This window comes from Chelonia mydas, chromosome 6 (assembly GCF_015237465.2).
Source record: "Chelonia mydas isolate rCheMyd1 chromosome 6, rCheMyd1.pri.v2, whole genome shotgun sequence".
Lineage (NCBI taxonomy): Eukaryota > Metazoa > Chordata > Testudines > Cheloniidae > Chelonia > Chelonia mydas.
Genome location: NC_051246.2, coordinates 116,636,250 through 116,661,516, shown reverse-complemented (window position 1 = coordinate 116,661,516; position 25,267 = coordinate 116,636,250). Strand labels below are relative to the sequence as shown.

Genomic DNA, 25,267 nt, shown 5'->3' with positions numbered 1-25,267 from the left:
TGAGCTTCTTTGAAGTCTATACCCCGAAAAGTACTTAAGAATGTGACATGTTTTGGATTGTGTTGGACCTCAATAGAAATTCTAATTTCATTTTTAAAGAAATAGTTTTAAAATTGCACGTATAGACATTTCTTAGCTGAACGGTAAAATTATGCAGTTTCTCTTCATTTCCTTCTCTCTGACTGTAGCTTACTTCTCAAAGCTACTTTATTTATCTCTTACTAAATTTAAAGATGGACTCAATAGGAAGAACAACATGGAGAACTTGGGCTCCACTTTTGGATATGGGGGTGAGCAAAGAAAGCCAAAGTCTTGAAACTTCAAGAAAAAACAAGATCATGCTTTAAAACTGAAATATTTGAAGCAAAACTAAAATGTTTCATTTCCCCTTCGTTTTTATTTCTTATCTGTTTTATTGGTGCTGGTATGTTGGCTCCCTTTCAAGCCGACCTAGGCAAAAACATTTTACATGAGTTTTTTTTGTATCCAGAAGTGCTTCACCAGGGTCACGTCTATAAAAGGTCATTTCTACAAAGATCTCTGTGGTTGCATGCTGTGCTTGGCTTTTTTCTGTGTAGTATATCAAGAAGATTCTTAACACTGGATATCACTTGAAAATTGAGATTCTCATTGATTCCATTCTTTGCCCTATTTATTCCTGCATGTCATCTTGGTATTTCTTTCCTAGGCATTTTCAGTTCTGACAATTTTTTGTTCTCTTCTCAGACCAATGCCAACTGAGTGCCCACACAATGCTCCGTAATATTCAAAGTAATATATTCTGCCTAATGCCCTTACCAGGTGCTTCAGAATATTATTTGCAAGTGGCCTGCAAGAATCATATTCATTATCAATTCAAAAGTCTACTGGATTCTTAACCTTTTAGTAAAACAGTCATGAGTGTCTGAGGAAAAAAACTAGTAAGTGGTTGCTTTAAATGTTTTTGTACTGGGGGAACTTGGATCATTCCGTGTTGATCCGATTATCCTAGATGTCTACAGGATGTGATTATTGAGGTGCCTTGATAATGATTAGAGTTACGGAAAGGTCAGTTTCTTTGCCCTTATTATCTCATCAACTACTTAATATAGTATTAGTGTAAGCTCCTATAGAAACCTGGTCACCAGCTTCTGGGAATCCTGTTTCAGTCTCATGAAGACATGAGCCATCACTGACCCTGCTACTTTTAGCTGCTGTAATTATTTACTATATATTTTTGCACATTTGCGTTTAAAGTTCCCTTTGATGTGATACCTAGGGGCCATTAAAGGCCTTTCTTCCATTAAGAGGTTTTTCAAGTTTTTGTTTCCAATTTATGAAAAACAATTAGTAAATGCTAGCAATTGCTTATGGATTAACTGTAACCCAAGTAATCAAGATAGCAGATTACGAAGCAAATTACTGTATGGTGAAATTGTGCCCATACCAAAAAACATACTGACAATCCTGAAAAAAATATGCTCATGGATTTGAGTTTTGCACTTGAAAAAATCATATTCCAGTGAAATGGACTAAGCAGATTTTGTATTCCTCTTAGTGTCGGACAAGTAGATCTTTACCCTTTTTTTTTTTTTTTTTTTTAAATATAGCCCTTTGGAGATGCTACTTCTAGGAATGTCTCATAAAATGTGTCAACTTCCATGATTACAAGGAATTTAGAGTTAGGCCAGATTTTTTGTTAAGGTGGTAACTCAAAAAGTTTTCTTGCCCAATAATACAATTATAAAATTTATAGCTGAAGTTCTTGGACAATAAAAGGTGCATTTAGAGTGAACATCCTTCCTATTAAAAAGAGTCTTAAATTTGGGAGTATCTTTTTTTTTTTTTTTAAAGAGTTATACCAAGGGACTGGGACTTTAGATTCCTGTGTTCTGGTCCCAGCTCTGTATGGCCACGGGTAGGTAACTTAAGTTCAATTTACCCATTTTTTAAAATAAGAAGCAAAATACCTGCCTATCTCAGATGATGTGAAATTTAAAATGTTACTCCTGGGGGAATTCTGCGCTACTGTGCATGTGCAGAATTTATGTCCCTGCATATTTCTTTGCTTCTTGTAGAAAAATGACTTTCTGACGGGGAAGCAAGGGGAAGCCACAAGAATGGTCATGTGACCCTCCCCAGTAGTATGTTTCAGGTGATCAGGGCAGCCAGCAGAGAGGTAAATCACTTTGGGGCAGAGGGTGGGACTGGAGAAGACCCAGCTGGGGGCTCCTACCCTGCACTGGGTTTAGCTGCTAGTCCCGGCTTGGCTGGGGAGGACGGGACTTCCTCTTCTCCTGCATGGCATCCGGGTCTGGGTCAGACCCACCCCCAGGTTTCTCCCCTGGCTGCAGGAAGCTCTGCAAACTCCCTCCACACACATACACTTCCTGCATCCATTGCTCCTCAGCTGCAGGGGGAGGGATCCACGTACAGGGAGCTGCTCCCCCATCCACCCAACCCCAGTGCATCCAGACCCCATCATGCCCAGACCATCCCACCAAGTCTCACCCCTCTGTACTCAGAACCTCCCCGATGAGCCCAACTCCCCTGCACCTGGAGCACCCTGACGAGCCACCTACACCCCCACCTCACTGAGCCCCAACCAGCTGCACCTGGATCCCCACCCCACTGAGCCCCACTCCTGCAGCATCTGGACCCCCCACTGAGCCCCACATACCTGCCTACCCAGCTCTATCTCCCCTCCAGACACCCCCCTCCCGCTGAACCGAAACCACTTTCACCTGGACTCCCCTGCAGAGACCCATTACCGTTGCACCCAGAACCACCCCAACAAGCCTCCGTGCATCCCGATCCCCCCGGCACCCAGATCCCCCACTGAGTCACCTGCTCCCAGATTGCCCTACACAGAACCCTCTCAACCCTGGAGCCCCCACTCTAAGCCCCTCCACACTTGGCTCCTGCCTTGCTGAACCTGCCTGCCCACTCCTGGTGCACCTGGCACAGAGGGGCAGGGCCGTGGGGTGTTTCTTGGGCAGACTCGGTCTTTGTGCTATGTCAGGGTTTGGTGCAGCCTCACAGCTGTGTCCGTGTCCCAGGCCAGAGAGCTGGACAGTGATCTCCCACCTCTGTGCAACCAGTGGCCTGTGCTCCCCAATGTCATGTTGGAGCCTCCACATTTATTTAACAAATAAAATTTGCAGAATTTTAAAATATTGTGTGCAGAATTTTTAATTTTTTGGTGCAGAGTTTTTAATTTTTTGGCACAGAATGCCCTCAGGAGTATTAAATGGTTGACTCTAATGAGCTTTGAGATTCTTGGCTGAATGGTGCTGTATAAATGTCATTACTGGCCTGTCAATACTGGTCTCTCTGTGATCAAATGCCATATTAAACACTGAGTCCAAGTCGACAGCATCATTTATTTTAAGTCCAGTCCCTTGTGCTGAGGTAGGACCAAACGAACCTAGATCATAATAAAGCCACCACCAATTTTTCATACATTTATGGAAAAATAAACCAGTGGCCCAGACCATCCTAGGGAACCCTGCACACAGGGGGAACCTTGTTTGGGCATAACTCATCTGTCCCACGTGGAACAGATGATTTTCTGCCTGCACAGCTTTGCTTCTTGGGAACCACAGGGGAAATGGACACTTGGCATGAGCAGCTGAAGGGGGCATGCGATCTCCCACCAACTCTGCAGTCATCACTTGTACTAGCTTATGATACCTTTTCTGCCACTCCTTTCTGCTAAGTTTAGTCCTTAGGGCAGCTGCAGTCACAGTTACTGTGAAGAATCCTAACCCTCTTTCAGATCCAAGGTGATCTGTGTGGCTTGGTATCTCATTCTGAGGGGAAGCAAACATTAGCCTGCTCCTGGAATGATCCTGGGAGCATTTTGAGGAGTTTTCTTTTCCTGTAGCCTCCTTCCACAGGGTGAGCGAGGGCAGTCTATTAGTCATATGTTCACTCTGTAGCTTGTTTTGAAATGATAAGAGACCAGTTCTGGAGCTACTGTCTTACACCTGGAATGAGTTTTCCTTGGGAATGACCATTAAATTTTCCAGGAAAGGAACAACAACAAAAATAAATCCTATGCATCTTTTTGCCATGTGTGCACACCAGATCTATTGTTAGACTAGGATCTTTGATGTCAATATCAGATTAAATTCTGTGCAGACCTCGTACATTCCAAGGAAGGTCTACAGTTTTCCTGGGTTCTTGTGGGTCTGTGTCATTGCTCTCATAACATAAAACTTGGGCTGGGTTAATTTTTTATGTATTATGCTGCCAACCATTAATCACAAGGTTTGCTGTGTACATTTCCATTTTTACTTTTTATCATTTTAAAGTCTATATTGTATATTGACTACTTTAAACCAAGGTTAACTGTAATGCTCTTTTAGGAAATTGCTATGAAACATCAAACATGCATATAAATGTGTTACAGTATTTGGCCAATCAAAGACTGTTACAATTCTGGCTTTACAACACATTAGGCCCGTTCCACAGCATACATATACCATCCAAAAAAATCTTCAGAGTAATTTTTTAAAATAAATTCTCTCTCTTTCTCTTTATTTTTACATATATTTATATATATATGTATATATATCGTAATATAATATGATAATATATGCATGCTTAAGGATGTTTTTGTACCCTTAGAGGGCCAGATTCTCCATCTGAATCCACACACATGGCTGCTGTACCCACATGGAGTCCCATTGCATTCAGTGGGGGCTGTTTGTGGGCTCAGGGATCTACCCATGAAAATCCGGTTGGATGATCTGGCCCCCACTTAGTGGATTTTTCAAATACCTGATCCCCTGATTTTAGCAGCATGGAGTTTCACAAGTAAAAAGGTACAAGCCTCATCATAAGCTGTGAAAGTATATTTCATGGTCTCAAGGATGAGGTTTGATGGATTAAAAAAAAAATCATACCAAATTGCACTCTTATTGTAGCAAATGCATCTCTGAGAGATTTAAATCTTAACCTATTAGGTTGTGACTCTCAAGCTGTGTAAGGAAACATTAGAATTCATCTGCCGTAATTTTTAAAAAGCTATAAACGTTAAACATTGTGTTCAGAATTTTGTCAGTCTCTGAGAAAATTAAAAGTAATGAAGAAAAATGTTCTACAAATCTGTGGCATCTCTGTGCCTTTTCGTCTCAAGATGGTGTGAGAGACAGACAATTGTAATAACTTGGTACTACTCAATTCCAGTTTAATTTGATCTTGTTCCTTAATTTTGACAGATTGTTTTCAAGTTTCCCATCTGTTCCATAGATATCTCAGATGACTGAATCTTAGGAAAATGTCTAATAGCTGATCCTTCTAAGTAGATGCAAATTATTTTATGTGATATCTTCCTCTCTAGATGCTAAGGAGGCCCAACCGAAGTAAAGGTTGGACCTGCATTAGGGGTGTAAGGAAGGCTATACAACCTCAGAAGCTAGTCTATCCTTCAAAGGGTCTCCACTATCCCGTCTAACTTTACGCTGTTGATTCAACTTCTCAGGTGACTTATACTGTTTTGTAGCCACAATATAAAAGAAGGGAAGTTGTGACATTCCCCAGGGTGCAGTCTGGACTATGGAACCACTGTGCCCCCTTTAACTCTCCAGCCCAGGCTGTCTCCTACACTACTATGCTAGTGAACAGCAAACCCTACAGGCTCTGTTCACTCAACCATCAGCATGCAGAGGCACGCCCAGCAAAGCACATGAATCCTCTCCCCAGCCACTCATGAACTGTATACATGGAGACACCAGCAAATTCCCGCCCGCCCCAGCCTTAGCCTTGCACCAGAAATGTGCCTTCTACACTGCTCAAGACCTTCTTGAGCAATGAAAGCTCATTAATTAGTTTGTTATTCTGTCAAAGGGTAGTGGACATTCACCAGCCTTTGTAACCTGAATAGATTCCCCAAACTTCAATCAAAAACATACTGGCTTGGATAAAACATTAGAATAAGTTTATTAACTAAAGAAAGATAGATTATAAGTGATATAGGCATAGAAGTTCAGAATTGGTTACAAAAAGAAATAAAAGATAAAATCGCCGTCTAATTCCTAAACTTTATCAAGCTAAATCCAATTTGAAGTAATGAAGTTTCTCTTACCCAAAAACCCTACAGCAGTCTGTAGCCTTTCCAGTTAGGAACACTCCCACCAGTCCAAATGTTTCTTTGTCTTCCAAACGATCTTGTTGCCTTCAATGTATGTGAGGGAAGAGAGGTGAAGTGGTGATGTCATTGTCTCTTATTTTATACTCTCTTCCAGGTGCTGGAAACATCCTTGCTGTGTCATGGTGGTTAGGCAGCCCCATGGTGTATGTGCTCAAGCAACTGTCTTTCATGTGAATTGTAAATCTCTTGTTTACAATTCCCCTGCTGGTGAAGGCCCGGTGATGGCTGCTTAACACCTGGCTGGATGTTGGTCACTCCTTTGTTGCTACTGAAGAGCTAGTCTGTGGGCATTTCCCAGTCTTACAATGTGTTTCAGTAACAAACATATAGTAAAATTTCATGACTTCATATACAGTGATACATTTGCACCAAACAGTGATGTTCAACAGATTATAACTTTCCAAGTGATACCTCATAAGACATACTTTGTACAAAACATATTGTAACACATACATAATCATATAATAGTGGTGAATATTGGGGTTTAGGGTGCTATTTTGAGGTACAGTACATCACAGAAGTTCAATAGAGCAACAAACAAAAAATTACTCTTATAGGGACAGAATAGTATCCAAAAAAAAAAAGAAAGAGAAATTAAACATAGTCAAAGAACAATGCTGTGGAAGGTCACATAATATACCGCAGTCCAGCAAACTGAAATATTTTACAGCTTCAGACTTAAATTCAGTCCTTCTGTCTTTACACAATATTTGGCTGATAGAGATTCTCTCTCTGGTTGAATATTAGGCTATCTGTAAACAGAAAAAAAATATCCAGCCGTGCACAATAGCCCAAAAAAGCTGTGTCCCTCAGTTTAAATCACCCTGCAAATGACATCTGGGGCAGGAGCCATCAGTATCCAACAGAGGTCTCTGTGTACCTCAGCTGAGCCAAGCGCAGGTTTCTAGTGGGAGCAGCAGCACTCACTGGGGGCAGTCCCTCTTTATAGCCTACCATCAACTTTCTCCAGTGACAACTGAACATTTCCACTTACGTCCTGTAAGTGTGCGTTTACATTATGGTTGCACTATAGGCGCTTGCATGTTTCAGGGGGGTTTGCACAGTTACAGACTTCAAGAGCAGTGACAAAGGTGCATTTTGCCCAGATTTGGACTTCATGACTGGGAGTATAAGGCACAACATTTTTTCTTTGTTGCACAACATTGTAGATTTGGAGGTGTGCATTAGTTGCTGGAGTTATGTTATCTTTCCAAATGGGATTAAAATCAGCATGGGTGCGGAGTTGTTTTTGCCCTCTTATGTCCTTGCACAGGTGTCAGCCAAATTCCAGCACCTAGTGCCCCAATATGTACATTAGGGTCTAGTTTAAAATAGATTTCTATATAGATAACTTACTCCTGGTATAGAAATGCTCTGAATAATCATTTTGACATTAGATGGAATTTAAAATACTGCTAAAGTTTCATAAAGATTTTGTATCTTAGTTGTCCCTTTAGTTATTTATATTCGTAGTAGTTTAAAAAAAAAACTAGTAGCAACTGTTTGTTAGTAAATCCATAGTAAAAATGTATAGACATCATCATTATATTTCAAATATTGTTGAATGCTTCTGCAAATATTCCATCATTAACTTAACCCACTGGATTGAAGAACTGTATGATTCATTGAATAATAAATGATCTTTCCAGTGATATGTACCTGCACCTAGGCATTGCAGATGAAGGGCTGACACCATGATGATGAGAGTGGTATAAACTTGCTTTTGTGAGTTTTAAAGGGACACCAGTTAGCAATCACAGTTTCATCTGAAAATGTTAACTTGTTGTGTATTACAAATAAAACCCAAGATTACTACAATGGAAAGAAATTAGAGACAGAAAAATAATTCTCTACTTTTTCGGTACTCTGTGAAGTATCAGTTTGTTTCCCCAGTATGGTGAGTTAGTCAGCTGAATGTGAGTCTTTCGTATAGAAACGGGAGAAAAATCTTTAAAAAATTTGTGAAACCACAAAAAACTGGTAGTAGCTGAAACTATTTATGACTTGATTTTGCAAATAGGTAGACTTTTTAGTCCATGACTTCAATGGGGCTCCTTCCGAGTGCTAGGGTGCACACATGAAGATTTGATTCCAGGTTTACAGCCTATATGTGTCCCTGATATCAGAAATAACTTGATTTTGGAAGCTCTTCCTGCTGTTACAATTAATAACCGTGTTCTTAGTCTTTTTTTTTTTTTTTTTTCTGCAAAGTGACTTAAGAGTGGATAAAGTCACCCGTGTTTTGGGGCCTGATTCTAAATCCACTGAAATCAATGGATTTTGTATCAGGCCCTTGTTGCATTGAACTATTAATGAACATCATACATGTCTATATAGTTAAAAATAAAAGTCATGGGATGTAAGGTTAATAATACTGCATTAATCCATACTGGTTTATTCAGAGTGCATTGATTTGTTTTTTTCCCCCTCTTCCTTAGTGTCTCAATCCTGATATTTAATTCCTCTCGGCAATGCTTTGTTATGGTGAAGCAGTTCCGCCCAGGTAATCCTCTTCTTTAGCTTTACTTTTGCTCTCAAGTGAAGCAAGCTATTAAGGGTTTAGCAGTTAAAAGTTGGGGGGTGTACAGATAGTTGTGATAAAATCTTTGTTCCATATTCTATTCCTTTGTACTATAGCCCACTCTATTCTCTAGATCAGCATTCCACAGAATAGGAATTGCCTTACTAGATGAAACCAGTGATCCAGATAGTCCATTAGTCTGTCTTTGGCTTTAGCTACTGCTATGCTTCAGGGGAAGTTCCAAACAACCCTGTAGTGAGCAATTATGGAATAAGCTGCTCCTTTAGGAAGTTTCTTCTTGACCTATGGTAATTAGCAGATGGCTTATGCCCTGAATCATTTAGTGTTATGTTCCTTATTTTTTTTAAAAAAAAATCTTATCTAATGTGAGGCAGTATATGCTTGGGAATTTAAAACAAACCTCAAAATTAGGGACTATTGATACACTGTGCACAAATATATTTTTGCTTTATTGTATTCTGCAATGTAATAGGTAGATTATTGGCTCTCTTACATGTAAGAGGGGTTGATACCTTAAGAAAGAATCTATCTAAATTAATTTTAGTGTTTTTGTATCAATTGTTATAACTTCTGACAGTTATTTATTTTTTGGAGGTTAAAAATATTGTGTATTTTTCCTCAGCATGTTGGTTTTAACCAAAAAAAAGAGAGAGAGAAAGAATCTAAAAGATATTTCTCTCTCTTTTTATCTCTGTTGCTAAGAGACTGTTTCAAGACCATGCTGGTAGATGTCACTGGAAACTTTCTGGTGCAGTGTCTTACCATCCACACTTGCCTATAGTGATTGACAGGCAGTTCAGTGTAAAGCAATAATATTGTAACTTGTTGCTCATGTTTTCATTCAGCACTCTGTTGCCTATTGTAAGGAATAGGATTTATTTATATGCTTATTTAAAATCCTTATGTCTTTTATTTGCAACCAAATAGAAACTGTTAATATGGCTAATACTCTCTTTGAGGCATTCTTAGGCGGCTCTAACTGCAAATATCTTTCATGATGCCTTTTTTCTAACAACTTTACGAAATTCACTCCTGTGCAGAGGGCACAAGGCTCAATGCACACATTAGCCTTTTAGTACTATGCAAGACAGAGCTGGGCACATTTTTTCTTTGAATCAGGTCTAATGCATAATAAAGTTAATTATTTTTGCAAATAAAATACTGTAATATATAGTGTAATAAAATAGATTCTTTTCAGGATGAATTTCTCATGACAAGAGAAACACATTAAGCTGCTAGATAATATGAAATTAGGTTGGTCCATAAGCAAAGGGAATAGAGAAAATTGACTAAATGTAATACTCTAAGTGTTCTGGCCAAGTGGATACCTCCAGTGTGCCATCTCCATGGAAATCTCAGATTCTGCTGGCTCTAGAAGGCCTAGTCTCCCAAAAAGCCTTCTGTTTTGGTGTTCTGTTCACAGAGATCAGAGAGGGCCCTGACTGTGCTCAAAATGGCTGGCCTTCTCTGCAAATGGGCAATCAAACTTTCCAGTGCAGCTACTGCTCATACCCACTCCCACCAGAGTATTTGTGATAGGGTTAGCTTTCCATTGCCTGGGGATGATCTGCCATACTGTCCGTAAAAATGCATAAATTAAGTGATGGTTCTCTCTCTGTGTCCTATTTGCTCCCCTGTCAGAATCCCAACAGAAAGAGGATAGGGGAAGGGAACATTTCTATGGATTTTTGAGTATTTGAATGATCAGCAGCAGTTTAAATCACTAGGTGTATCTACTACAAGTGTGACTGTTGTATATCTGTGTCTGCCCCTCCTCAGACAGACAAGAGGGTAGGACTAATTAACTCTTCTGCTAAAATGAAAATCTAAAAGAATGTTGCAGTAGTTTCCACTTTAGTCCCTTATAGATGCCGCATTGAGAGACTCTAGGTATCATTAATTTGATAGTCAACGGACCACATCTTTCCAAATACGATTAAACAGTATGTAACTGGAGAAGACTTGGGTTAGTAGCACTAAACATACACCATGGGATTTTCAAGTTAACGTATAACAACCTTTAATTGGGTTGTATGTATTTGCTGTTCCAGTGACTCAAAATACATAGCACCCAAGGCTTGTCACCAGCCAGGTTTTACCTCAGAGGGCTCCCAAAACAATTGGTGAAAACAAAAAGAAATCAAAAGTTTAAACAGCAAACCAGTTCCCTCCCTGAGCTGCTAAATTCCAGAAGCCTCTCCAAATCTGTACTACTGACTCCCCATTCTTTTTCCTTGGAGCGCAAGCAAACCTTTTGTTTCAGTTACTTGAACGGGCTTGTTTTGGGTAACAATATCACCTGGTTTGACTAAGGCAGTTCAGCTCTCTTCCCTGTGCCACAGCTGCACAGGAAAGAACTCACACAGTTAGGACTTTCCACTATGAGAATCCACAGATCTTGCCTACATGCTGGATCATTAATCAAAATTCATGATTAGGGTCCTGCCAAATTCACTGCCATGAAAAACGCATCACGGACCTGTGAAATTTGTTAGAGTAATTCTGAGCTGAACTGCAGTTGTGTTTATTGGAGGTATTTAGCTGCCTTGTCTGAAGTCAAGACTGGTGGAATCTGACCTCAATAACCACATCATGGCATTTTCCCAATTAAAGAAAGAAACGTTTTGGATATTTTCCCATATTAACCATCTGAGACAAACTCAGATTTTGGATGTTAGAGCAAACACATTAAAAATTCCCCCAGATTTGCTCAGTAAGAGCCAACAAATAATGCCAGATCCTCAGCTTCGGTAAATTGTCGTACTTCTCAGTGCTATGGCAATTTACACCAGTTAAGGATGTGTCTTCAGGATCTCCTTGACTTAAACCAAGTACCCTCAGTAGTGGGCTACTTCTTTGGGAGTAATATTCCTTTATAACCAACGATAAAAAGGGACAATGAAACACTGGACAAAGTTCAGTTGCTAGCATTAAATTTGTCCATTAAATTTGTACTCTCTTATGTAACAGAGTTTTAATATTTGGAATGAGTCTTAAACAATAAATATGCACTTTTTTTTCTACATGAAACCCATGTTACACTTATATAGTATATTTTAAACATTATTAAGGTATAATAACTGTCACAGATTATTAGATAAAACAGCAGTTTTCATGCTGGGCATCTTATAACATGTTTTTCATATATTAGTATCAGATTTGTTAATAAAAGAAAGGGGGTGAAAACGGGAAACTTTGCAAAAAAGAGACAAACGGAGCTACATCTGTAAAAGAAAGTTTGAATGGCTCTATATTTTTGGTAGTGCTTCTCTGTGTTTTAGGACCCAATCCTGCAGACTTTACTTAGGAAAAATGTCCACTGAGATCAGTGAGAGTTTTGACTAAAGACTGTAGAATCTGGCCCTTAGTATTTCCTTTAGGAGTGTATTACAGTGACAGCTGTTTGTAGATTAATGCAAAAGGTCCTTTGCAAATTCCACTCAAGAATCTGTGCAAGGAACTATATGTTCAAAAGAGGATTTTTCAAACAAACATACATGCTTTTCATAACCCTGTTCAAATAACAGCTGAGTTGACAGGCTGAAAGATTCATCATTGTGCACATGGTACAGAATGTACAGACCAACTTCCCAGCAGAGATAAATGCATAGATTAAAATAAACCCTGATATGTACATTGGCCAACAAATGGAAGCTGTTTTGAACAATAGATTTTTAGGTTCAACCAGCTGCACTTAGTTTTGGTAGCATGTATGAGACTTCCATATCAATATAAGCAGAACTAATATTCAAAGGACCATTTCACAGAAATTAAATAGAAAACAAAAATTCCACTGCTATTTTATTTTTTCTCAATTTTACTAAAAATCAACTATTGATTGCCCCATCAGTAGTAAATGCTTCACAATTAAGCACTTGTGTACCTTTATGATATATTGTGGAAACAAATTTTCAAAGGTGTGAAATATTGCATGCTCCAGTCGCTTTTGTGGGTAGTTATTGTGGCCTGTCACTTTGGTATGCAAATCATAGAATTTATCCACACAAAACCCATCGTTGGTGTGTAAAAGTAATAATGTGCAAAAGTTGTGTGTGAATGTGATTTTTACACACACACCAATGCAGGCACCTTTTAGAATGTAGCCCTATATGATTTATTGGGTTTATTAGTTGGATTTGTTTTAAATTGCATGGTGAAATTCCCTCTGAGTAAGGGGTCTTTTTATGCCACTTGAAATGATATGTTAAGAGTAGATTTTTCCAAGCACAGTTGTTTTTTCTTTTGCATTTTTTTAAAGCTGTTTACATGTGTGAAATGGAACGGCACCGGCCTCAAGACTTTCAAAGTAAAGACCAGGATAGCTGGTGTCCTCTACTGGATCCCTTACCAGCTACAGAAGGCGTGACCTATGAACTCTGCGCTGGCATAGTAGACAAGCCAGGACTTTCTTTGGAGGAAATTGCATGCAACGAAGTCTTAGAAGAGTGTGGTTATGACGTTCCCATTACAAACCTGAAGAAAATCACTTCGTTCAGGTAAATAGCAGCCAAGTTGATGCTTTGTATTTAACCTTTTTCAAATGACAATTGTTAGAATAGCCTAGGGGTAAATTAATTTCCTTGCCAAAGCAATGAGCTGGGAGAAACAGCCATCCACGATTGCTTAGGGGTGTAAACGCCAAGAAGAAGAGGAATTATTTAGGGAGATATAAAGGGCAATAAACTGAGATTAATGAGATGAAATTCAAACTGAGGAAAATTGGGCTAGTAAAAACTATTAGAGTGGGGAATAGAAACCCCCAAGGGAATTGGTGGAAAACCCATTGCTTGGGGCTCTTAAACATTGAGTGGTCGAAGTGCTAGAAAGTGTATTGTAAGAAACAGTCCTATACTCACAGGATGATAGGCTAGCTGACCTATTAGATCTTTTCCATCTCTGATTTCCATTATTCTAATTAAAAACTGAGCTGCACAAGATGGGCTTTGAGCCTACATTGATGGGACCCCAGCATGAGGGTTTGTGCCACTGGATTTGTTCGCAGGATCAGGGCCATAACTGAAGCTTATATGAAATATGTATTAGGATACATTCTATATCACTTTATTGCTGACGCTGTTATGAACGTTTTTAATTTCAGTGTAAAATATTACATCAGAAATAAGAGAATATATTTGTGCTGTTTGGAATTAAAGAAATGTCAAGAATTAAATAATTTCAGAAGAAAATGTTTTCACAGCCTTATTGCCATTATATCTCCCTACCAGGCTGTAGCATTGTTAAAGGCATCTGTTACCATTATCCAAAATACATGTACAAATTAACAGAGAATGGTTGCAGGTTTTTTTACTTCATTTTTACTTGACAGCTCTATTGAACTAGACCCTGTCATTGGTTTTTAATTTGGGAATTGAATACAAATCCACAGCTGTCAATCCTGGCAAATGTTATTTCCTGCTGGATTAACAAGCAATGCTTCTGATGGAGGAGGGTGTGAGGGGTGAATCATAGGAGTTGTCTCTTGCAACTCCTTGAAACTAGATTAGGGGTTTGTTCTACTGAAAGAAACCGTGCTTTCTAGAATTAATAACAAAAGTTGTTCATAGTATTTTGTATTTTGTGTGACATTGATGTGCTGTACTGACACAGATACCTAAAAAAATCTTTTAAAAAATAAGTTGTGACCCTATTTCCGTTGTAAACCCTCCATTTTTAGGGTTTATGACTCAATAGTAAGAATTCCCATTTAGCTGAAACAACATACATTCTCAGTTAACAAATGTCTTTTCATTTTACAGAATATTTTTTTTAGTTGAGTTATCCAGGTTTGACTTGCAGTGTGACTCCCAAATAAAATACACTTAGTGTGGTGATTTAATTTTTAAGGCCCCTGTCCTGCATTGTGGTCCCTATGGGCACAGCAGTTAGCCTGTGCGGAGATCTATCGAGTGGAGCTCCAGGCAGATGGAGTGATTCACTTTTTTAAATAAAAATGCAGGATTGTGGCTCTAAAATGATATTTTTCTGGCATTTATTTTTCACCTTGGAATAGGGTGTTGGTGGTTTGTTTCAATTAAAAACTAATGTATTTAGGTCACCTGTTGTTGGATTGTTTATAACGCTGCACTGCCACATGGGAGACAGAATTGATTCCAAATCCTGTGTTCCTGCTCCCTTAGAAGGAATATGTTGAGCTTCTGTTGGGGAGAAGGGCTTTTGCATCATCTGTGTCTGGGTCCCGTTCACTCTTCCTCAGCTTGCAGCGTGGTGGTCCAACATGAGCCTTGAGTATTGCCTGTAAAGGCAGAATATGAGAACTGGTCCCTTCTGTCAGGGACATTGAGTACCTCCGGAGGAAGTGGGGAGAACACTAAACATACCAATATCAGTGTTTGAAAAAATAGTGTTCTTCAGATTGTTGAAATTCATTCTAGATAGTATCTTTATCGACCCTCTAATAGCCAATATAAAATGCTGACGTAAGACATTATAATGGCTAGTATGTGTTCGTTCAGTGATTTCTGGATTAACATATAGTACATTAATCAGATCCATTATTATAGTATATCATCGCAGTTCTATATAACAATTTTTCCATTAAGTATTTATTGACCCGATATTTCAGGTCAGTATTGTGCAAAGTTCTCCACATTGTACAGCCTTGCATTTTTAGTCCCCACTGCTTTGTTCCTGGGAAGGATCTCAACAGACTTGCACTTGTGAAATCAGTTTGATGTGAACTAAGAGGAAGGTGTCTGGACATACAGTAAACAGTAGCATGTCAGTGCTCATTCTGAATTTCCTTCTTGTGGAAGTTTGAATTTAAGCAGTGAACAGTAATCTAATCTAGTTTTTATTTGTTTTCATAAGTGAAGCCACTATTTTAGTACAATAAAATTAGGAACATTTTAAAGTTATGACTAGAAAAGTAACTATGCAAGAGTGACACCTTCTTACCCAACAGTATGACAGCTATTGTGGATGAGACTGCAGCTTGCCCTATGGGCCTACATAGGCAGTCAGAGGTTATAAAGTTTTAAGATCAATCCCCTGCCTGGGCTTCCCACACTTGCGCAGGTGGGAGGGGAGTAGGAGGGTGGGGGGTGGGGTTGTGAGCAGAGCTTTTACTCTGCCCCTCCCGATATGCTGACCATCACAGCTGATACAGAACAGAGGAGAAAGTAATCTGCTGTTGTTATAGTCCAGGAGCATGAATGTAACAGGAAGTGAATTATGGCTCTTAGAGACAAAATTTATTGTCTGGTCTGCTCTGCTCTGGGGGCTTTGGAGTTATGTATCATCTCTTACTCAGGGCAGCTTGCATAGTCAGTCTAGCTTTATGCTATCTGAGTATTATAGTTGGGGCTGGTAGCCGCACCTAATACTAAGACTGCCTGACAGTTCCCATTATAAAGATTCTGTTTTTGGTTGCTTATAATTTTGCCAAACTTTAAGCATTTGGGCTGAAATTTTATATGCTGAGTGTCTGCATCAGGCTGATTTTTTTTTTTCCAGCCAAAATGGTTCAACCATTTCTGAGAACCAGGCTAGTGAAACATATTTTGCTTTGACTATGTTCAAAAACATTCTGGTGCCCTCTTCTTTGAGAAACTTTAGCACCCCGATGCTTTGAAGCACTAGAATACAGTCCCCTCCAGAGCCTTGAATAAAACCCATGATGTCTGAGTTTCACCATTCCTATGCATTCCTATGAAACCCACTCGCAAAGTGTCTCATTCCACTCATTTACTAATTTTTGGGTGCTTGGCTTTGCAACTTAAAAATGTTGTTTTAACATGGTGTTTTTGTGTATCATTGTTTATAGCTCCATCATTGTGCTAGGTACTTTAGAGGCGTATAAGAGAATAAGACCTGTATTCCATTGGATGCAGCAAAAAGTATGATTATAATCTTATAAAAGAAATAACAGCTTTTCTGTGTCCTATGAGTGACCAGGTCTTTTGTGTTTTCCCTTTTATTAGATGGTGACAAGTTTCCTCCCAGTCCCCACGTGGGTGGCTATGGTTTCAAATTTGAACTTGTATGAAGTTCACCTGTGAACTAGCTTTTTAGGCTGCAACACCCTCAGTGCCATGCTCAAGCCTTGTTTTATTGCACTACTGAAGAAAAAATAATGGAATTTTTCTTCCTGATTGCAAGGTATCTACTAACTTCTAGCACTCCCAGGAGTTTTAACATTTTCAAAGTCTTCACCAAGAATATTTGTAGAGTGCTTTTTAGATTTTAATAATTTAGCAGAACAAGATAAAAATTACTGGTTGTTCTTCTTTGTGTGCTTGCTCATGTCCATTCCATCGCAGGTGTGCGTACACACCGCATGCACAGTCACTGGAGATTTTTCCCTCAGTGGTATCCGTCAGACTGTCTCTAGCATCCTATATTGCTGCATGCTCATGTGCTGGTATAAGGGGCCCGGCTGGCCCCACACCCTCTCAGTTCCTTCTTACAGCCCGTGATGGTCACTGGAACATCTTCTCTTGCTTTGGCAAGGCGTTCATCAGTGGTTCTTATTATTCCCTCCTTTCTTTCTTTTCAAGTTTTCTTGCCTTCTGTTTATTTCTTTTAGTAGTTGTGTAACTAGTTGGACCCTCACATTTGTTTAGAGGGCATCCTCTGCCCTGAGGCCTGGCATGCCCCCGGTCACCAGGCTCCAAAGCCAGTGCCTCCTGCGGCAAGTCCATGCCAGTGAGTGACTAACACTCCAGCTGTCTGAAGTGTCTGGAGGAAGCTCATGTGTGAGAGCATTGCCAGATCTGCCACCAGTTCAAGCCTTGAACAGTGAAGGACAGTGAGGCTAGGCTAAGGTCCATCCTGTTGGAATCCGCAGTCAGACCATCGTCGGAGCCAAGCCAGTCAGACTCTGCACCGAGTACCTTGGCATTGGTGTGGAGTGCTCCTCCAGCAGCATGGGTCTCTTGGCACCATTGCCCTTCACTGGTGCTGAGGAAGAAGTACAAAAAGCAGCAGTTCAAGAGGGAACTGAGGAAGGACAAGCATGGGGAGTGAAGTAGGGTGAGACCTGTGTCAGGCCACTTCTCTGCCCCTGCGCCAAAAGCATCAACTCTGACCTGCTCACAGGTGCCATTAATCTGGTGCAGGACCAACTGCTGACACCAGGGGGACAGTGTGGCACCAGTGGGATCATGGTGCCGTCCACCCCAGAGGCATTTGCCACGGCCAGGGATCTGATGGCACTCCTGGTACTGCTGACCCCGGCAGGGCAAGATCCCGCACTGGTGAGGATGGCAAGCAGAAGGGAGCATGTTGCCCTGAGATCCTATCCAGCACCGGGTCCTCCGGAAGGAAACCGACCCTGCTGATGTCAGCAAAGGCTTCCCCATTCTGGCACCGTTCCCTGGACCCTTGACACCAGCCAGTGGAATTAAGGGGTACTACCTCCCTATGGTCATAGAATCATAGAATATCAGGGTTGGAAGGGACCTCAGGAGGTCGTCTAGTCCAACCCCCTGCTCAAAGCAGGACCAAGCCCCAACTAAATCATCCCAGCCAGGGCTTTGTCAAGCCTGACCTTGAAAATCTCTAAGGAAGGAGATTCCACCACCTCTCTAGGTAACCCATTCCAGTGCTTCACCACCCTCCTAGTGAAAAAGTTTTTCCAACATCCAACCTAAGTCTCCCCCACTGCAACTTGAGACCATTACTCCTTGTTCTGTCATCTGCTACCACTGAGAACAGTCTAGAGCCATCCTCTTTGGAACCCCCTTTCAGGTAGTTGAAAGCAGCTATCAAATCCCCCCTCATTCTTCTCTTCCGCAGACTAAACAATCCCAGTTCCCTCAGCCTCTCCTCATAAGTCATGTGCTCCAGCCCCCTTATCATTTTTGTTGCCCTCCACTGGACTCTTTCCAATTTTTCCACATCCTTCTTGTAGTGTGGGGCCCAAAACTGGACACAGTACTCCAGATGAGGCCTCACCAATGTCGAATAGAGGGGAATGATCACGTCCCTCAATCTGCTGGCAATGCCCCTACTTATACAGTCCAAAATGCCGTTAGCCTTCTTGGCAACAAGGGCACACTGTTGACTCATATCCAGCTTCTCGTCCACTGTAATCCCCAGGTCCTTTTCTGCAGAACTGCTGCCGAGCCATTCGGTCCCTAGTCTGTAGCTGTGCATGGGATTCTTCTGTCCTAAGTGCAGGACTCTGCACTTGTCCTTGTTGAACCTCATCAGATTTCTTTTGGCCCAATCCTCCAATTTGTCTAGGTCCCTCTGTATCCGATCCCTACCCTCCAGCGTATCTACCACTCCTCCCAATTTAGTGTCATCTGCAAACTTGCTGAGAGTGCAGTCCACGCCATCCTCCAGATCATTAATGATCCTCAGGTCCCCACAACCTGACTTGTCATCGGAGTCTGAGATGGAGTCATGCATCCAGCCATGGGCCTGATACCGATACCCATAAGAACATAAAAATGGCCATACTGGGTCAGACCAAAGATCCATGTAGCCCAGTATCCAGTTTTCCAACAGTGGCCAATGCCAGGTGCTCCAGGCCTACATTCTGTCACATCCTGGTGTGGGTACCCCTCCAGGCGTTTGGCCCAGTGGGCTGTAGCCTATGCAGGTCCAGTGGCCTTTTTGGAATCTCTGGGGTTTTCCCCCGGTACTGGGACCAACTTCCAACCATTCATACTCGATGGTGTCTGAGAGAATGGCCCCTCCACCACACCATCCAACACCTGACCCTGACTCCAGTACTGAACCCAGTACCAATACTCAGGACTTGGGGCTACGTGATGTGGGCGGTGCAGAAGAAGAGGAGGAAGACCCCCTTGTGCAGGCCTCCTCCTCCTGAGACGAAGCTATGTGGGGGTTGAGGAGCTCGGTGACTTTAGTGCTCATCAGGAACTATGGAAAAGGGTGGCATCTAACCTAGGGCTGGAAGTGAAGGTGCTTAAAGAATCCTCTCACAACCTGATCAACATCTTGGCTGCAGCAGCCCTGTCAAAGTTGGGCCTACCCCTCAATTAGGCTGCTATGCGTCCAGGCAGATCCCTATGTCAGATGCCATCCTCTCTGCCCCTCACTTCAAAAAGACCAGAGAAAAAGTATTTTGTCCTACCAAAGGGTATGAGTACCTATATTCCCATCCCCCTCCCAGGTCCCTTGTGGTCTCAGTGGCCAATGAAAGAGACAGGCAAGGGCTGCAGGACACGACCCTCAAAGCGAAGGACTCAAAGAAGCTGGATCTATTTGGTAGAAAGAGTTATTCTACTGGTGGGTTGCAGCTCTGCATCTCCAACCAGCAGGCCTTGCTTAGGGAGGTATGATTATAATGTCTGGGACTCTCTGTCAAAATTCAAGAACTCACTGCCACAGGAGTCCAGACAGGAATTCTCTGCTCTGGTAGAGGAAGGGAAGACTATAGGCAGGGCCTTTCTCCAGTTTGCTCTGGATGCAACTGATATAGTTGCTAGAATAATGGCGTTGGTGGTAGTCATGCAAAGGTGCTGTTGGCTCCAATCCGCAGGACTACCACCGGAGGTTCAGCAGTCCATTCAGGACTTTCTGTTTAAGGGAACTTCCCTCTTCTCCAAACAGATGGAGCAAACCTCCATCACCTGAAGGATTCTAGCGCCACCCTCAAGTCCCTGGGTCTCTGTGCCCTGATTCCTCGAGGAAGCACTTCAGACCTCAACAACCAGTCTGCTTCTCAGCTCTGCCACCACGCCAAGACCTGTTTAAGAAACAAAGCAGGGGTTATAAGTGCAGGCAATCGCCCTCTTCTGCCTCAGCCTCTCTACTGGGTCTGCACAGATATCCGGGCGGCCCCAAGCAGAACTTTTGAAGGGGTGCCCAGGAGCGCTATATCAGTTCCCATACCGGATCCTGATCCCCTTTTGTTTTCAGACTGACTCTCCTACTTCAGCCAGTATTGTCCCTCATCACCTCAGACCATTGGGTGCTGAGTACAGTGGAGGAAGGTTACATCTTTCAGTTTTCTTCACCCACCCTCCCCCTCATCCCCATCCCTCTTCAGGGACCCTTCTCATGAGCAACTTCTAGTCCAGGAGGTGCAAGCCCTCCTTTGGATAGGGGCTGTGAAGGAGGTGCATCAGAACTTGAGAGGGAAAGGGTTTTACTCCCGTTATTTCCTAATCCTGAAGGCCAAAGGGGTCTCTGACCCCTCTTGCATCGCCTCACAGTTATCTCAAGAAGCTGACGTTCCGCATGGTCTCCCTGGCTTCCATTATTCCCTGCCTGGATCCAGGGGACAGATGTGCCTCCCTCGACTTGAAAGAGGCCTATTTCCACATCTCCATTTTCTGGGGCCACAGAAGGTTCCTCAGGTTCCTAGTGAAGCAGGCACACTCCCAATTCACTGTCCTCCCCTTCGGCCTGTCAGCAAAATGCATGGCAGTGGTGGTGGCCTTCCTCAGAAGGCGCCGGGTATGAGTCTACCCTTACCTCCATGACTGGCTGATCAAGGGCTGGTCCAAGCCTAGGTGAGAGCCAGCATTGGTCTGTTACAAGCTACCTTCTGAGGCCTGGGCCTATTAATAAGTGAGCAGAAGTCAACTCTTATCCCTGTCCGGAGGATAGATTTTATCAGTGTGGTGCTTTATCACACCTGGGCCAGAGCCTTCCTCCCATTGGCTTGCTTCCAGACAATGTTGGCTCTGATAGATCAAGTGAAGACCCACCCCATTACAACAGCCTGTTTCTGCCTCAAACTTTTAGGTCACATGGTGGCATGCACTTACATGGTGCAGCATGCGAGATTGCACCTCAGATCCTTTCAAGCTTGGCTGGCCTCGGTGTACTCAGTGAACCGTCACCATTTGTCACTCCCCGATCTCACAGAATGTAAGCCAGTTGGTGGGATCAGACATTCCATTTATCACTCCCCAGACATCAGTATTCCTAATCTCGGATGCATCCAATCTAGGTTGGGGAGTTTACCTGGAGCACCTCAGGACTCAAGGCTGTGGTCCCAGGAGGAGTTCTCCTTGCATATAAACATCAGAGAGCTCAGAGCGGTCCACCTAGCATGCCAGGTGTTTCTACCCCAGATTGTAGGCAAGGTTGTGCGAGTACTTATGGACAATATGGCAGCCATGTTTTACATCAACAGGCAGGGAGGAGCACACACACATCCATCCTGCGTCAAGAGGTCATTTGCTTGTGGGATTGCTGCACAAAGCACCCCATCTACCTTGAAGCTTCTCATCTTCCGGGAGCCTGGAACATTTTGGCAGATCATCTCAGCAGATCTTTCTCTTATCACCATGAGTGGTCCCTTCATAATATAACAAGGTCCATCTTCCAGAGGTGGGGGTGTCCCTTTGTAGACCGCAGAACAGGAAATGTCAGCAGTTTTGCTCGCTACGCGGTTGCAGCCTGGGCTCACTGAACAGACGCCTTCCTACTCCCACAGGCAAAGTACCTGTTGTACACGTTTCCTCCCAATTCCTCTTGTGCACAAGGTCCTACTGAAAGTCAAGCAAGACAAAGCAAGGATTATTCTTATAGCCGCTGCATGGCTGAATCAACACTGATTCGGCCTGTTATTGGACCTATTAGTAGCGATCCTGTTGCCACTCCCTCCCCTCCAGGACCTGATCTTGCAAGATCATGGCTGATTGCTCCACCTGAACCTCAAAGCCCTCCACCTGACTGTGTGGAAGCTCCATGATTAAATCTGGCAGAGCTGGCTTTTTCAGAACAAGTCTGCCAGGTCTTGCTAGGTAGTAGGAAACCTACTAGAGCTACTTAAGTTCCCAAGTGGAAGTGTTTCTCTGGAAGGTCATCCCAAAAAGGCCTCTCACCGACAGTCACCTCTCTAGTCTGTGCTGGACTACTTACTCCATCTGAAACAATAGGGCCTAGTCATTTCATCGATCAAGGTGCACCTAGTGGCAATTTCAGCCTCTATACTCTGATGGATGGTAGGTCAGTCTTTTCACACTAAATGTCCATTTGCTTCCTCAAGGACTTAGAGAGACTTTACCCTCAAATTTATGAACCCATTCCCCCATGGGACCTCAGCTGGTCCTGTCAAGGCTCACGGGCCCTTCCTTTGACCCGCTGGCATCATGCCCTTGAAAGGTCACCTTTCTGGTAGCGATTACCTCGGCCTGGAGGGTCTCAGAAGTTTGGGCCCTTACATCAGAATCCCCATATATAATGTTCTTCAAGGACCAGGTACAAGTTTGCCCCCACCCCACGTTCCTCCCAAATGTGAACATTTACAGTAAATAGAAGAACAGGAGTACTTGTGGCACCTTAGAGACTAACAAATTTATTAGCGTATAAGCTTTCGTGGGCTACTCTGAAACCAGTAAATAGAAGGAGTAAAGGAAAGAACATAGCCTTTATCCTATGGAGCTAGTATTGTGCATTATAGTATTTTCAAAGGCATTATTCCTTCTACATAGTAACCTATGAATACAATCCAGTTTTACCTTATTGCATTGTGATGAATAGCTGTGGTACAATAAAATGTATTATGATTAGAAAGATCACCTGCTAGTGCACCTGTTTGTGGACGGTACTGTGTAATATAATTTTGTGTTAATTGCGTCTATTCTTTTTCTTTCCTGCACCTGCTGCTTATAACATTAGAACTGTATAAAGGTCTTAAGACATTAGAGTGGAAACTGCACAAAGTTTATCTGAGTAGATTTGGAATGCAGTAGAAAGGCCATTGAGATACTGTATTTGCTTGTAAACATGACCGTATGTATTCTCTACATACCAGATTCTGCATCCAAATAAAAGTTGCATTTTATAAATAGATACGTTCCATGTAGAGAACTTCACCTTAATTATGTACATTTAAAGTACAAAGAAGTCAATGTGTGCCAGCTTCAAATGTGAACATGTAGCACTTTGAATGATCGTAAAATTAAAATGAATCACTGTTTAAGAAAGTAGTAGTTCGGCTTTTATATACTGCATACCAGATTTATGAATGAAATTGTATACAGAATCTCATCCTTGCTAACAAAGCCAGTTTACATTTATTGTGCAGTACTGCAAATTCCTCAACAGGGAAAGTTTAAAATTATGACTAAATTATAATGATTAGATGATTAGCAAGTTAAAGAAGTATGGGCTGGATGAATGGACTATAAGGTGGATAGAAAGCTGGCTAGATTGTCGGGCTCAACGGGTAGTGATCAATGGCTCCATGTCTAGTTGGCAGCCGGTATCAAGTGGAGTGCCCCAAGGGTCGGTCCTGGGGCCGGTTTTGTTCAATATCTTCATAAATGATCTGGAGGATGGTGTGGATTGCACCCTCAGCAAATTTGCAGATGACACTAAACTGGGAGGAGTGGTAGATACGCTAGAGGGTAGGGATAGGATACAGAGGGACCTAGACAAATTGGAGGACTGGGCCAAAAGAAATCTGATGAGGTTCAACAAGGACAAGTGCAGAGTCCTGCACTTAGGACGGAAGAATCCAATGCACCGCTACAGACTAGGGACCAAATGGCTCGGCAGCAGTTCTGCAGAAAAGGACCTAGGGGTGACAGTGGGACGAGAAGCTGGATATGAGTCAACAGTGTGCCCTTGTTGCCAAGAAGGCCAATGGCATTTTGGGATGTATACGTAGGGGCATTGTCAGCAGATCGAGGGACGTGATCATTCCCCTCTATTCGACATTGATGAGGCCTCATCTGGAGTACTGTGTCCAGTTTTGGGCCCCACACTACAAGAAGGATGTGGAAAAATTGGAAAGAGTCCAATGGAGGGCAACAAAAATGATTAGGGGACTGGAACACATGAGTTATGAGGAGAGGCTGAGGGAACTGGGGATGTTTAGTCTACGGAAGAGAAGAATGAGTGGGGATTTGATAGCTGCTTTCAACTACCTGAAAGGGGGTTCCAAAGAGGATGGCTCTAGACTGTTCTCAGTGGTAGCAGATGACAGAACAAGGAGTAATGGTCTCAAGTTGCAGTGGGGGAGATTTAGGTTGGATATTAGGAAAAACTTTTTCACTGGGAGGGTGGTGAAACACTGGAATGCGTTACCTGGGGGGGGGTGGAATCTCCTTCCTTAGACGTTTTTAAGGTCAGGCTTGACAAAGCCCTGGCTGGGATGATTTAATTGGGGATCGGTCCTGCTTTGAGCAGGGTGTTGGACTAGATGACCTCCTGAGGTCCCTTCCAACCCTGATATTCTATGATGCTATGATTTATATATATTGCATTAAAATATGTTAATGCAATAAGTTTGCATATGCCTAAAAGTCAGGAAATGTGAAAGTTAACTGTGAACACACATCCTGAATTCTGACCCCATGTGTATATGTATCATGATAAGCTGTTCGGAGCAGAGACTTACTCTTACTATGTGTGCGTACAGCACCTACAGCAACTGGGCCCAATCTTAGTTGCAGTCTCCAAGCACGATGTTAAAAAATTTTTTAAAGGTGATCACATACTATTTCCCTTGTTATAGAGTATAATAAAATATAACACTTATTTAATATAGGCTTAATTATTTAAAAAAACAAAAGTCACAAAATGAAAAGTCCCATTTCTCAGAGAAACACTGACAGCCCCAATATACATCATGTATATTTTATGGAATTACTTAACAACCTAAATATTCAGGACTCAATTGTGGCTTTGCCACA

At 42.1% G+C, this 25,267-nt stretch overlaps 1 protein-coding gene across 2 annotated transcripts in view; it reads left to right on the top strand.

The window, feature by feature from the left end:
• The window catches only part of NUDT14 (nudix hydrolase 14), a 102,466-nt gene that overhangs the window by 69,004 nt on the left and 8,195 nt on the right, over positions 1 to 25,267 (top strand). For both annotated transcript variants that reach the window (XM_037901087.2, XM_043549264.1), the window contains exons 3-4: positions 8,575 to 8,639; positions 12,937 to 13,174. In XM_037901087.2, coding sequence (XP_037757015.1) covers positions 8,575 to 8,639; positions 12,937 to 13,174 — 303 coding nt within the window. The remainder of the gene's footprint in view (positions 1 to 8,574; positions 8,640 to 12,936; positions 13,175 to 25,267) is intronic.